The 12,790-nt window shown below is 59.7% G+C and overlaps 4 protein-coding genes across 4 annotated transcripts; all 4 read right to left on the bottom strand.

Annotated features, from left to right (window-relative positions):
• Positions 1-102: 102 nt before the first annotated feature.
• LINJ_27_0360 (conserved hypothetical protein) lies at positions 103-1,590 on the bottom strand (the record flags this gene model as incomplete). The annotated part of the gene is made up of 1 exon (XM_001466268.1): positions 103-1,590. The coding sequence occupies one exon, from the start codon at positions 1,588-1,590 to the stop codon at positions 103-105; it is 1,488 nt and encodes a 495-aa protein (XP_001466305.1).
• A 3,286-nt stretch (positions 1,591-4,876) lies between these two features.
• On the bottom strand, positions 4,877-5,998 carry LINJ_27_0350 (putative MP44; the record flags this gene model as incomplete). The annotated part of the gene is made up of 1 exon (XM_001466267.1): positions 4,877-5,998. The coding sequence occupies one exon, from the start codon at positions 5,996-5,998 to the stop codon at positions 4,877-4,879; it is 1,122 nt and encodes a 373-aa protein (XP_001466304.1).
• A 1,002-nt stretch (positions 5,999-7,000) lies between these two features.
• LINJ_27_0340 (conserved hypothetical protein) lies at positions 7,001-8,926 on the bottom strand (the record flags this gene model as incomplete). The annotated part of the gene is made up of 1 exon (XM_001466266.1): positions 7,001-8,926. The coding sequence occupies one exon, from the start codon at positions 8,924-8,926 to the stop codon at positions 7,001-7,003; it is 1,926 nt and encodes a 641-aa protein (XP_001466303.1).
• Positions 8,927-10,083: 1,157 nt separating this feature from the next.
• Positions 10,084-11,568, bottom strand: LINJ_27_0330 (conserved hypothetical protein; the record flags this gene model as incomplete). The annotated part of the gene is made up of 1 exon (XM_001466265.1): positions 10,084-11,568. One exon carries the CDS (start codon positions 11,566-11,568, stop codon positions 10,084-10,086), a length of 1,485 nt encoding a protein of 494 aa, XP_001466302.1.
• Between the last annotated feature and the right edge of the window lie 1,222 nt (positions 11,569-12,790).

Below are 12,790 nucleotides of genomic sequence, written 5' to 3'. Positions count from 1 at the left end.
CACCCGTGCCATTGGTGTGCGAGGGTATCAAGGCGTGGGCGGAACCCCCCTTTGAAGGAGGTGTAGGCGGCACCAAAACGAGCCAACTATCGCGCATGTGCATCAGTGGATCCATTCGGCGGGGCTCAGGCACTTGGACAGTGGGGCCTGAGACACGCCAAAGAGGCAGGGCTGAATCAAAGCCCCATTCGCGTCGAATCGTGCATCCTCCTCGAGCACGTCCTGCACCGCGTTTCGGGCCGTCTGCACACGGATGGCAAACCCCATCAGCTGAAGGCCGTTCATGCACATGGCCCGCTGCGCCCCCTCCAGTGTGCGCATCTCCACAAAGGCAAACAGCGTGCAGTAGCCAGCTCCGGCGCAGATGCGCACCTTGTTGACAGGGCCAGCTGTGGTGAGGAGCTCAAGCAACATGCTCTGCGGCAGGAGGCCAGGCAAGTGAGAAACGTAGATGGTGCGGCGCTTCATCTCGTCCTGACGCGGGTACTGTAGAGGCACGAGCTGGCGTACCAACTGCTGCTGCGTCGCGGTTGCAGGGGCACACGGCATCGTCGAGAACACCGACGGAGACGATACAGATGACGACAGCAAACTGGTGGCAGTGGTTGCTACGTGTGCACTTGTCTTGGTGTAACGGCGGAGGTGACCGAGGAGGGCATGGCTCGCTTCCGGGTCCGTCACCTTCGTGGCGATATCCGCCACCTGAGCCCAGAAAGAAGCCCTGGACATGTGGCAGTTAGGGATCATCGCGCATGTGTGCGCCAGCGCGCAAATGCCCTCGAGCTGCCCCAGCCTGTGCCCAGCCTTTAGCAGCAGTCGTCCGGCCAGGTAGTACGGGTCGCCGGTGGTCATTTTCATCTGGAAGAGATTACCAGCCACGGTGCCGCAGTTGATGGTCTGCGCAGCATTCAGCTCGCCTGCCTCCAGCAGCAACCCCAGTAGTGACTTGAGTAGCTCCTCGGTAAAGGAGGCGAAGCCGAACCACTGCGGGGAGAGGTCAGACAAGGCCGCCAAGAGACGCTGCAGAATCACCGGAGAGGCGCGCGCCACCTCCATCGCCACGTCCCTGGCCACGGCCACAGGGGACTTGCTGCGCCTAATCATGGCGCTGATACCCTGCGTGGGGCACTCACTGCACAGCGCCGCCAGCAACGACTTTGGACTCTTGGAGTGGGCCTGCGACACCTCCTCCAGTGTCACCGCGTGCACCGTCAGCGCCTGCGACTGCCCCCGAGGAACGAAGGCGTGCATTTTCTGCGCTGCCAGGTCCGCCATCTCGGGTGAGTCGAACCCGACAAATCCCGTCATGATCGCCCCCTCCCACGCTGTGAAAGCCTCGTCGGCGCCGTACGGGTAAAAGAGAGACTTGAGCTCCGCATCGGTGGTGGTGAGGCCCAGGTGGCCCACCGACAGCCAGTGCTTGCAGCGGGACTTGGTAGAAAAGGCATCATCGCGGTAGTCTTCAAACAGGAACGAAGACACATCGTTACCAGCTGTGGCCTCAGCGGTGGAGGCAGAGCTGCTGATGGTGGACACGGAGCGGCACAGGGAGATGTCCTCCCACGCCTTTGCCTGCTTGACGTTCATCATGAAGCTGGGTGTCTGAATGTGTGTGCCGATGAAAACCAAAAAAGGCTCGACAAACAATACAAAGGGGTTGGATAGATCAAGCAATATAAACAAGGAGGGGCCGAGTACTCGCGCGTGTCTGTCTGCCGAAGAGCTGTCGCTTACGTGAAGGTGAAAGGGTGGAAAAATAGAAGACAAGAACGAAAAAGAGGTAGACGGGAGAGTCTATGAAGTGAAGAGTCTATATGACTGTCGAATGGCAATGAAGGTGTGCTCTTACCAGAGAGAAAGAAAGGAAGTCACGATCGCTTCGCCTTCTCCACGATGTGTCCACCGTCGTTGACCCAAGAGAGAAAACGAGAACGAGGAAGACGAGGATGAGAAGAAACGATCAAGCACAAGGATGGTGGCGGGCGGGCGATGACAAAAGATGGCGCACCTACGGGCACGTGCGCACTTTTTTTCTGGGTCTCTTATTCTTTGCAGCTTCTCTTTATGGCCGCCCGCTGTATGCGTGTATGTGGGCGGAGGGAAGGGAGGGAAGAGGGGAGTGGAAAGGCGCACAGGGTAGATCTGCACACGTTTGCTTTATGGGCCACGAGGGCAAGGGTACGACTCTTTTCCTTCGCCAGTGAGAGAGAGAAAGAGCAGGGCAGGAAAAGAAAAGAGGGCAATCGTTCGTGTCACCAGCAGCATGCGCATGTTCCGAGGATCCAAAGTACGGAGAAGCGTCTGTAACCGTGCCGCACGACGCCGAAGAGGTCTGGACGGAAGGGCCGCACCCCAACTTGGCTTTGCCTCCGCCCCCTGGTTAGGCGCTACTTTGGCGGAGACGCTGAAGAAGCTCTGCGGGGTCAGACGGCAGACTTCGTCCCAGCTGCTGGCCGTCTTCCCAGCGAGGAGACGGCGATGATTCACCAAAGGTGCGACGTAGCGGGAAAAAGGGTAGCAAGCCGGACTGCGTCGTCGGCCGTGCTGGACGCAGCGAAAGGAGAGCCCCTTCGGCCCGTCATGCCGTGTTGAGGAGCGTCCGTTCGCGATGAGGCCCCCCTCCCCCTCAGTTGGCGAGGCAGACGGATCCAACGGCGCGCATATTTATGTGTGTGTGTGCGGAAGGGACTTTTGCGGCAGGAGTCGCACGAGGGCGTTGGCGGCACATTTTTCTCCCGTTTCTGCCGCCTTGAGTGTGCTCGCGCCTGGGCCTCCTCCTCCGCCCCTGTGTTGCTGTTGTTTAGGTGAGGGCCTCCGTGCTTCGTGATGACGGCGTCGCGTTCGGTCGACCGGTGCTGGCTAGCGCGTGCCCACGCTGCGGCCTCCGGCTCAGCGCAGAAGGCTTCGGCTATTCCGTCCACTAAGGGCCTCGTCTTTGGTCCGAGGGGCGCCGAGAACGAAACGCCGTCCGTGCCGCGCTTGCGTCACGAAGAAGTCGAACGCCGCCTTCAAGGCGTGCACGCTGTCCTCGTTGTTCGGGCTGCTGATGTCCCGGGCGAACGCGGTGTTGTATTCGGTCGATAGGTTGCTGGAAGCAGCCTGCATGGTGCATCCCCCTAGCTGGAAAACGCTTCACCTTCATCACCTGGTAAGCCATCATCTTCCGGTTCGCAAAGGTCTCGCCACCCTTGAGGAGAAGGTGCCGTGTGCAGCAACCTCGCGTTGCCCCTTGTTGCTGCCGCCCACCCACAGCGCCACCAGACCGCGGCAACGTCGGGGTCACGGGTACCACAGTCCCGCTCCGCGCAGCATCGAAGGATTCCGGCAAAGGGCGGTTCTGTGATGGGCATGCGGCTTGCTGGCCGTGTTGACGCGTGGCGATGCGGTCGATTCTCGGCACAAGCCGCTGCGCCACGTGGTGAAGAGCAGTGCCGTCTGCCTGCGATAGCCCGTTCCTGCTGAGGCGTTCAGAGGGCTTCTGCGGATGGCTGGAAGAGCGTCTGTAGGTCGTCCTCCGGTGTGAGGCGAGCCGCGATGGAGCTTGTTCTGCTTGCGGCGAATCCCGTCGCTGAGCGTACCCATGTAACGCTCGGGGTCAACGCCCCCGGGGCTTGGCGGAGGAGGTGGGGGCGATCCCCCCTCCCTCCTTAAGGTGAAGGATTTCGATATGAGAAGGCCGCCCCTCCCTAGACCCCCCCGATGGACCCAGGGAGGATGGGGTACGGCCTGCCACCTGTGCAGTCGTCGGATGATCTATGCAAACATGAGAGAGAGGGTATGCCGGCTGTGCTGCGCCAGCCCGTGCACGCGGGCTGTCGTTCGGGTCCAACCAGACGAACTCAACTCGGGTCGGGGCCCCGTCTGGACGAGGAACGTCATCGCCGAAGAGTGGATGCTGGAGTCGCTCGCTGAGGAAGGTGCTTGCGAGGGGAGCAGAGGGTAGAGAGGGGCCGGGTGCAGTAGTGGTGCGCGGAGGTCTCCTGTCCTTCCATGAGACGGCGGGCAGCTGCTCACGGACTGGCTGTGAAAGGCACAGGAGATCGCATCCGCAGAGTGCGATGGGTGGACGGCTGCATTCGCTGCCCAAGGCGAGGCTTCGCCACAGTCTGTGTTCGAGTGAGATGAATGTTTGTGTATGCGTGTGCGTAGTTGATGCCGTTTCCAGGAGTGCCGCACGGCACTCAACGGCGATCACGGGGGGTAGTGCTGCAGGGAGAAGTCGAGAGTGTCTGTGTGTGTATAGGCTCGTGGGTGAAACTTCCGATGACAAGAAGTAATCCCCTGAAGTCGCGAAGTAGGACAGCTGTGCGAGAGAGCCCCTGTGCTTAGCAAAGATCGAAAGTCCGAAAGGGAAGGAACGGAGGCGAGAGATGAGCCCAGGAAAGGAGTGTGCAAGCGGAAGGGAGGAGGAGTTGGGAGCGTGCGCTGAAACTTGACGGCCCTTTTGGAAGGGCAGGAGTGCAAGCGCAGTGTATCCGAGCCTTCAGTTCAGACTTCAAAAGCCCACCCACCCACCCAACCCATTTCTCCACCGCCCACTCATCCCACGGTATGCATGAAGCAGTGCAACCGTGTCGAGGTGCCACGGTACATTGGCAGTGGCCCACCACCACACCAAGCCTTTGACGGCGCATCCTCAGCTCACTCAAACGCTTGCATACCGCACAGGAGGGGGCGAGGGCAGAGAGCAGCAAGAAGTACAAGTTGATACTTCTGTGCTTCATTTTTTCTTCCCTTTACTGTAGTGTAGAAACAGTACGGCACATATACGCATGCACAGAGGTAGAGACGGCACGGCCTGAAAGATGCGGCGTGTGTGTGTGTGTGTGTGTGTGTGACCAAAAAGGCACCGCTGCCACTCGCGCAACGAGACACGTCACCACTGCTCCGCCATCTTGGCAAGCTCCATCGCACGTGCGGCGCTTTCCGCATCGCCAACGACGGTGCACACGGCCGAAGCTGGAAGACTGCTCCGCTCTTGTGCAAGCGGCAGTGGGGCGACGCGATTATCGGAGCTCAGTATCTGATACCGTGGACCTTCAAATATGCGGTAGTTGCACAACGGTCGCATGAAAGACTTAACGCAGCTGTGATCCGGCTCGCAGGTAAGCGCGTTTTGTCGGCGATGAGCCTCCGCGTGCTTTTTCTGGAGCGACATGACAGCGTCTTCCTTGGCGGTGTACCGGGGCTCGACGGGGACAGCATTGAGAGAGAGGGCACCTACAGTGCGCGGGGTAAGGCGCAGTTGTGACGGCAACGACATCGGCTCGTTCACCCACACGCGCTTGATGTCCGCCACGATTGGCTCTACGACGTTGTAAATGAGCTCTGCAGGCAAGTTTTCGAGGAGGTGGGTGGACAGCACGTGCAAGATTAGCACGTCGGATGGAGGGAAGAGCGCGTTGTTGTGCGTCAAGTCGGTGGGCTTCGTCCGAGCTGTAAACCAGTACATCTCCGCTACAATAGCGCACAGCATATGGCTTTTCTGCATTCGAGTGAGCGGCGTACCACTGCGTCGGTTAGATGGTTTGGCACCGACAATGTTCTGCATCTCATACCGGTCAAAAGCCGCCGCCAGCGCTTCCTCGCCGACCATGTGAGGCAAACTCTGCACGTACGCCGCATACGGCATGGCAGGGAAGAGCTTCAGCAGCCGAGTGCGGACCTCGGTCAGTAGGACAGACTCTCCAAGGATGGCGAGACGATGAAACTCCGTCGTCGTATTCCACGTGCGCGTGCCCTCCGAATAAAAGAGGAGGCCGTGCAACAGCACGTTGTATCGACGCAAGAACTGCAGTGCGAGCCGTTGGCGGGTGATGCGGCGTGACGTCTTCGAGAAGTGAAACTCCTCCACGAGACGCGAGCGGTTCGTCAGCTCATCATACAGCTGCTTTGCCGGTAGGGGCTGTGTCGGACTGCACAGACGCTCAATGAGCAAACTTCTGAGGGTGTTGCGCAGGTTGGCGTCCAGTGAAAGAGTTGTCTGCGGCGGTGCCATTCTCGCGGCCTGACGCGCGAAGGACGAGCTTCCTGTGCGCGGCGCGACCGAATTTAGCGATGAGGCAGCGCAAGCAGAGGAAGAAATCACCGCGCTTCTACAGATCGAATGCACTAAGCCAAGCGGCGCTGCGGAAAACCGTCGCAGAGAGCGACATGTCCGCTTCATGGCGTACCCAGGGGGAGGGGGGAGCTACGGTGTACGTTGAGTCGGTATTACCTCGTCTTATCTCCCTCTTCGCTATGGATGTCGCGCTGTGATGGCACACGCCCCGTCCACCAGCACTCGGCTCTATCCGCGCCTAATGAGCGTGTCTGTGGGTGAGTGCAGACGTCGTCAGCCTGATGTGCGTGGTAGCGCGCACATGACAGTAGCAGAGCCACAGCATCATCCACGAAAATTTTTTGGGCAAAGAAAAGGCGCAGAGGAACACGAGCAAGCAAACTGAAAGAAACATTCGTGCGGGTGAGGCGAGTCCACGAAATCAAGACGGTTGCCGCACCTCCGACCGCGACAGCGAGCGAGAGCATAAGCGGTAGCCCACAGCTCGCTCATGCGACGCTAGCACGAAAAAAGGGGGCAGGTGCCCCAGTACAGCGCCGACGTTGCAGGAAAAGGGCACCTCTTCGGGGCAGGTGGGACCCAAAGAAGGAAGGAGTGGTGACAGCAACGCCCACCAGTGATAAACGGGCCGCAGTTGCATGATTCAATGCACACCTCTATTCGCATGTACTTGGTGTGTCGTCTGATCGCGTGTTTGGTGGAGTCGCACCAGCGCGGATTGAATTGTGTTTTTTTTTTCGTGTGAGAATGTACAAGCAAGAGCAAGGCGCGTTAAAAAGAAAACAAAGAAAAAGCGTAGGCAACACAATATCGTACATCGAAGACACACACGCACAAGAGCACGCCGCATTGGTGCGACGGAGGAAGCACCGGTGGTCGGCACGCGCATGTGCAAAAGTGGGATGAGAAGCCGCATTCAGTGTCTGCGGAGAGCGCAGTTTAGATATCCACCAGCTCCTCGGGGCTCCGACGATAAAGCAGCACAGAGGTGCGAAAGCGGCGCAACATCGCGTCCAGTGGGACTGTGGTGCCTTCGGTGGCAGAAACATCGATGACAGGTCGCTGACTTGCGAGGGAGACGTACGTGTAGACCTCCTCGCCCAGAGCCGCGTCAAGCCGTTGCAGGACGCGAGTTGCCTTGGCGAGGGAAGCACTGTTTCGTTTCTCGTCGCTTTCATCGCGGATGCCCTCGACCACGCGCAGCGTGAAGGCCTCCACTTCCTGCAACCACTGCTGCTTGAACAGCGTCACAAAGTAAGAGTCCTCGGAGAGCACATGGTCCAGTTCAACCTCCCCCGCCTCGTTTCTACTGCGAAAAACGGTGAAGCGCAGATGGAGCATGTTGGCCAACGACTTCTCCGGGCAAACCGCGCGCACCTCAACAAAGAAGGCGTCGAACGCCATCTTGTTGTGAAGCGTAGCGGCGGATGTCGCGGTGGAGAGGCGCAGCTGCGCGATGCGGCGCCGACACATGCGCACGAGCTCCTCCGGAAGAAAACCCCTTAGAACGGCGAGCAGGGCGCGGCAATCGGGGTGATGAATATTGTGCTGGCACGTGTCCAGTAGGTTGACACCAAGTGCTTTTGCCTCTGTGGGGTTGCCTGCCTGCGTTTGCAGCCACTCGAGAAAAAACTGCGGCAGCCGTGATGATTCAGGAGCTTTTGCCCGCGCCGTCCACATAGACTCCATCAGCTGGAGGGTCACCGGTAAGGAGAGGTGACGATGCTTGACAGGCACCGTAGCACAGAGGAAGCCCATGGCTTCCGAAGGGTTGCGGCCCGGCGGGACAATGACATCCGTCGGCTCCACCTCGGCTTCGCCGACACCCTCTCGCTGCAGCCACTCTCTTATAACAGGAAGCGCAGCATCCACGGAGCTTCTCGCCGCCGGAAATTCTCTCGCGACGGTGTCGCCGCTCGCCGGATTCGGCTGAGAGTTAAGGTGCAACGCTACATCACCCATGGAGAATGCCCCTGCGGGGGCAACCGTATCCTTTTTCGGGACCATGGCTAGCTGCATCTCCAGGGCGTCGATGCGCGCAAGAATACGAGTGACAAAATGCTTTGAATAGGTTCCAGCCGTCGCGTCGCCGCCTTCGCAAGGAATCCGATTGGCGCACAGCGACGTTCCGCGCAGGGCAACCGCTGCCGCACCAGTGGCGGGCAGGTGCTCGAGGCCCTCTATCTGCGCGTACGTCTGCCGTCTCAGCGCTTCCTCAAGCTCCGCTACTTGCTCCTTCAGCACGGTGATGCGCGCCTCCTGCAGCTGACTCTCCTTCTCCATCTTGCGCGTCGCTTCACGCGCCGCAGCTGTGCGGGCGCTCTCCTCAATCATCGCATGCGACAGCAGCTTCACTTGCTGCTGCGCCTCCATGTGCGTTTTGCGTTTCTGCTCCATCTCCAAGGTCAGCAAGGAGTTCGCGTGCTCAGCTGCTGTGACCTGATCGCGCATGGCATGCACGAGCTCCTGCGCGGCGCTGAGCTGCGCCTTTTGGTTGCTGATTGTCGCATTCATCGACTCCTTCAGCTGAATGATCTCCATGGCGTGCAGCTCCCGATCCGTTTGGCTCTCCAGGTGCTCCACCTGCATCCGCTTTACCTTCTCCGACATCTCGTTCAGCGCCGCGTCGTACTCATCGCGAATGATGGAGAGAATGCCCTTGTACTCGGAGAAGTGGTTCACAAACGTGCTGAACACCTCCCGGAAGATGTGCAGGCAGTCCGCTCGAGAGCACAGAGGGTGCTCGCGTAGGTACTGCTGATGCTCGCGGCGGATGAACGCCTCCAGTTGCAACGCGAATGGTGCCTTTGAATTAAGCGCCGCCTGGCGACGACGCTGACGCGATGACGTCACGGCGGGCCACATCTGCACCGGACCGGTGGCAGCGTCGCTCGACACCAACTGGCGGGCGAGAGGAGCAGGAAGCTGCGCAAAAGGAAGCGATGCCCTCTGCGTCTGTACTGGTAAGTGCGGAGCCGCTACTGTAGCGAGGGCACGGTCGAGAGGGGCGAGATGATACGCCCCGCGATCCAGCGACGGCGCGGATTGACCTTGTTGCCGGTGACGCCCTCGCGGCACAGCAGTGCCAGCTTTCGCAGACCTTCCTACATGCTGCACGGAAGGACGAGGTGGTTCGCTGGGATCGAGCATTGCTACAGCTGCGGTGGCCGCTTTCCTTTAGCGTAACCTTAATGCACGCGCGTCTCCTCACGGCGCCGTAGCGCCAGGGAGCTCCGACGCTGCTTGGCCAGGAAGCGCCCGGTATAGAGCCTCTTGCGACTGCGCCTCCTCTGGTGTGGTGATTCAACAGCAACATTCATGGGTATGGTGATGGCGCACGGCGGAGAAGGGTTGAGTGCAAAACGCACGCGATGCAACATCGTACACACCGTAAGGAGGGCAGAGGAGGTGCGTGAGACGGAGGAAGGGATGCACGTAAGCAAAAAGATGTGAACGAGGTCACCGCGTTCGCACTAGTCATCGGGTTCGTCCACCACTCGTTGCGTGCTACAGAGAAGCAATGCTTACTAGACACCAACCGCAGCGCGATGCCATACACCGTAACGTGACGAGTACGGAGGCCCATCACATTCACTGGCTGGTGCACGGGTGCAGGCACGATAGAAGTAAGAGCACAAGCCTACACGAGCATGCGCATGTACGCATGAGGCTCCGCTTGGCACGAGCACGTGCACAGTGTACTGGCGCGAAAGCAGTCGAGGAATCCTCCTCCTGTAAAGACAGGGCACATACGTACTCATCGGAGATTTGAGGGGACACCAAGCAGTACTCCTCTCGGCCCCTCACGGCTGCCCCCCCTCCCCATTCTTTGCAGCCTTCACGCCCCTCGCAGCGATGCAGCGGCCCAAGGGCGACGTGATCGAGGAGGATGACGAAACGAGATGAAAGGAGGGGTGGAATGAGGGGGTGCTGAGAGAAAAAGAAGTCACTCGCCACCTTTCCGTTTTTTTTTTGGTGCAGGGATCCGTGAGCGGCACAGATCTGTTGCGGATGTATGCTGTTCAAAACACCGCTGGGCAGAACTTCCTACGCTTGTTCTTGATGTAGTTTTTCGAGATGCGACGCGTGCCAAATGCCATGCGCCTCGATGGCCGCCTATTTCGGGGGTGGCCTCCGCGCGGTGTGGCAGCAGGGCTTCGCCATGTTTTGAACTCGGGTGGCATGAAGCGTTCCGGCTCTGCGTTGTCGACTGAGATCGGCTTCACTTTAACGTCGTACATTTTCTGGAACAGCGCCCCAACTGGTCGACGACTTGTCTGCGACGCAGCTACCGTGTGACGGTGGGCAACGTGAATCGTTCTAACGGCGTCCCACAGATCGGGAGAAAGGGTGGGTTGGGCGGTGTCGTGCTCAAATAAGCGGCGAAGCAGTAGAAGCTCCTGGGGGTGGCGCCGCAGGTACCCGTGGATGCCGCGTGCCTGCAGTATCTTGCCGCTGAGATGCAGCGTGAGACGTCGGCGTGCATCGCGCACAGCGGCGGATTCCTCGTACGTCAACGGGTCCACCACTCGCTCCTCGATGAGCGTAGCGTGAGCTAGGGCCTTAATGAAAAAGCCCGCGGAAGATTGGGTGCAGTATCGACTGACAAGGTCGGTTAAGCTGTCCAGTGTGCCGGCGTGCAGTACACCCACCACGGCGAGGGCCTCCAGCACATCCAAGAACCACTGTGCCTCGTGGGTGTCTCGCGCATCCGAAGGGGTGAGCAACGCCCCTGTCGCAACCGGTGCAGGTAAAGCGTCCTCCACTTCGAACGGGCCGGGTGCTGCTCTCGCAAAGGTGTCGCACAGGCGTCGGAGTTGTAGCTCCACTTCACCGCACAGAACATCGATCAAATTAGGTTGGTGTCGCAGAGTCTCCTCATCGGGCACGTCTGTTGTCTGGTAAAACTCCTTTGTCGTCATCCGCTCTGTTACCTCGCTGCTGTGATGCGCTACCTCGGCGACGCTGAAGAACATGTGGTTCACTGCGCTCAGCCCGCGGTACGTGCTCCGCAGCCCATCTAAACTCGCGTAGGGGATTAACTCTACGCAGCGGCCAAGCGCCACTGCCGTCATCTGCGGGTCGTTGAGAAACCGCTGCTCAGCCATTACTTGAAAGGCGCTACTCGTGTACGCGGACAGCTCGGACAGTGAATAACACCCCCTCGCCTTGGAGGACTCCACAGAAACGTCATCGTCAGTGGGTGAGGGGGCTTTGAAAACAGTCCACAGGCACCTCAGCATCACATCCTCGAACCGAATCGAACGTGCAGCGAGGGCATGCAGTAGTTGAACCTGCTGATGCAGTGAAAGCTCTCCCCTACCGATCGCAGGAAGAAGAGCTGCTGTTAAGCTTGCCACATCCCCAGCTGAGGTCATTGGGTTGAGACATTTCTGGTAGAGCCCGACAGACGAGCTAGCGCTCGCCTCCAGCACAGCGGACGGAGGCGCCGCGCCAGTCATTGCACCGCTGCTGCGCGCGTACACCAAACGAATACAGCGCCGCATCACCTTTGCTCAGAGCGCCCGCCGAGCGCTCGCACCAGGCAACTGTGCTGAGAAGGCGCCAAGCACTGCTCTTTTTTTTTCAGTGCGAGTCAAGCCGACATGGGGATCAGCGGCAGTTATATATAAGGAAATCGGAAAACACAAGAGGATAAAGAGACTCGGAAAGAAGAGTGCGGCGGGATCATGAAGATCGGCCGTGTTTGCATGCGGTTAGTGATCTCAAAAATCAGTGACCTCTTCGCCAGTGCTTGAAGCGCAGGCGACATCCAAGTTCGAATAGAAGGCGCAGCAAGGAGCCCAGTAATACTCCAAGAGTACGGCACGCACTCCAAGTATAAATTGCCAATGGCTTCTGCCCACTGGCAGTCGCCAGTAAAACTTCGAAGTATGCTTCTGAACGTCTAGACGACGAAACGCCTGCACATCGGCCCTTGCTGCGGGACCGCTGGCCAAAGGGGAAAAACTGCAAGGCGTGGCTCCGTTTCGTTCGTCTCCTTTGAAACGGCACACAAAGCCGAGCGCCAGACGCGTGAGGAAGGGAGAGGAAGGCAGCAGAGCAGACCGCCACGACGCGCACCGCACACACACAAGAAACGCGTTGGACGTAAAAGGGAAAAAAAGAAGAGAGCGCAGAACGAGCCAGCAGAGATTTTGTTTCTCCAACGCGTCCGTTCCCCGCCACCTTGACCGGTGCCAAACCCCACGCTGCCCCGGCCCTGTCACAGGCACATCGCGTGGTGCCAAGCAGCCCTGCACACACACGCCCTACAGCAACGCGCCGGCTCAGCCATCCGAGCACGGCCCCTGCCTCATACTCCACACCACCGCCGCGCTCTGCAGGTCGCCGCACACCCGCACCCGTCACGCCGGCGCCCACCTGCTGTGCATCCCCGTAGGGGTGGCACACAGGCCCCCCCCCTCCCCCCGCACCAGCAACGGCAGTCGGGGCCGGGTGCAATGCGTTCCAGCCACGCCGACACCCTGCCTACCACATGGACGGCACAAGCGTGTTCGCTGTCGCGGGCCACCCCGACGCAACGCCACCCAGGGCCCCACCGCCGACACATCAGTGTGGCCATGCATCGCACAGACCCCCCCCCCCTGCCACGCCGTAGGCACTCTCGGCCCTTGTCACCACGAGAAGTGGGGCTCCGGCGCTGGCAGGGGATAGGAGGGGGGAGAGGGGGCTGCCTGGGCATACACCGCATACGGTGTGGGGTGT

The sequence above is a fragment of the Leishmania infantum genome, chromosome 27, assembly GCF_000002875.2.
Source record: "Leishmania infantum JPCM5 genome chromosome 27".
Classification (NCBI taxonomy): domain Eukaryota; phylum Euglenozoa; class Kinetoplastea; order Trypanosomatida; family Trypanosomatidae; genus Leishmania; species Leishmania infantum.
This window is presented reverse-complemented; position numbering and strand designations above follow the sequence as displayed.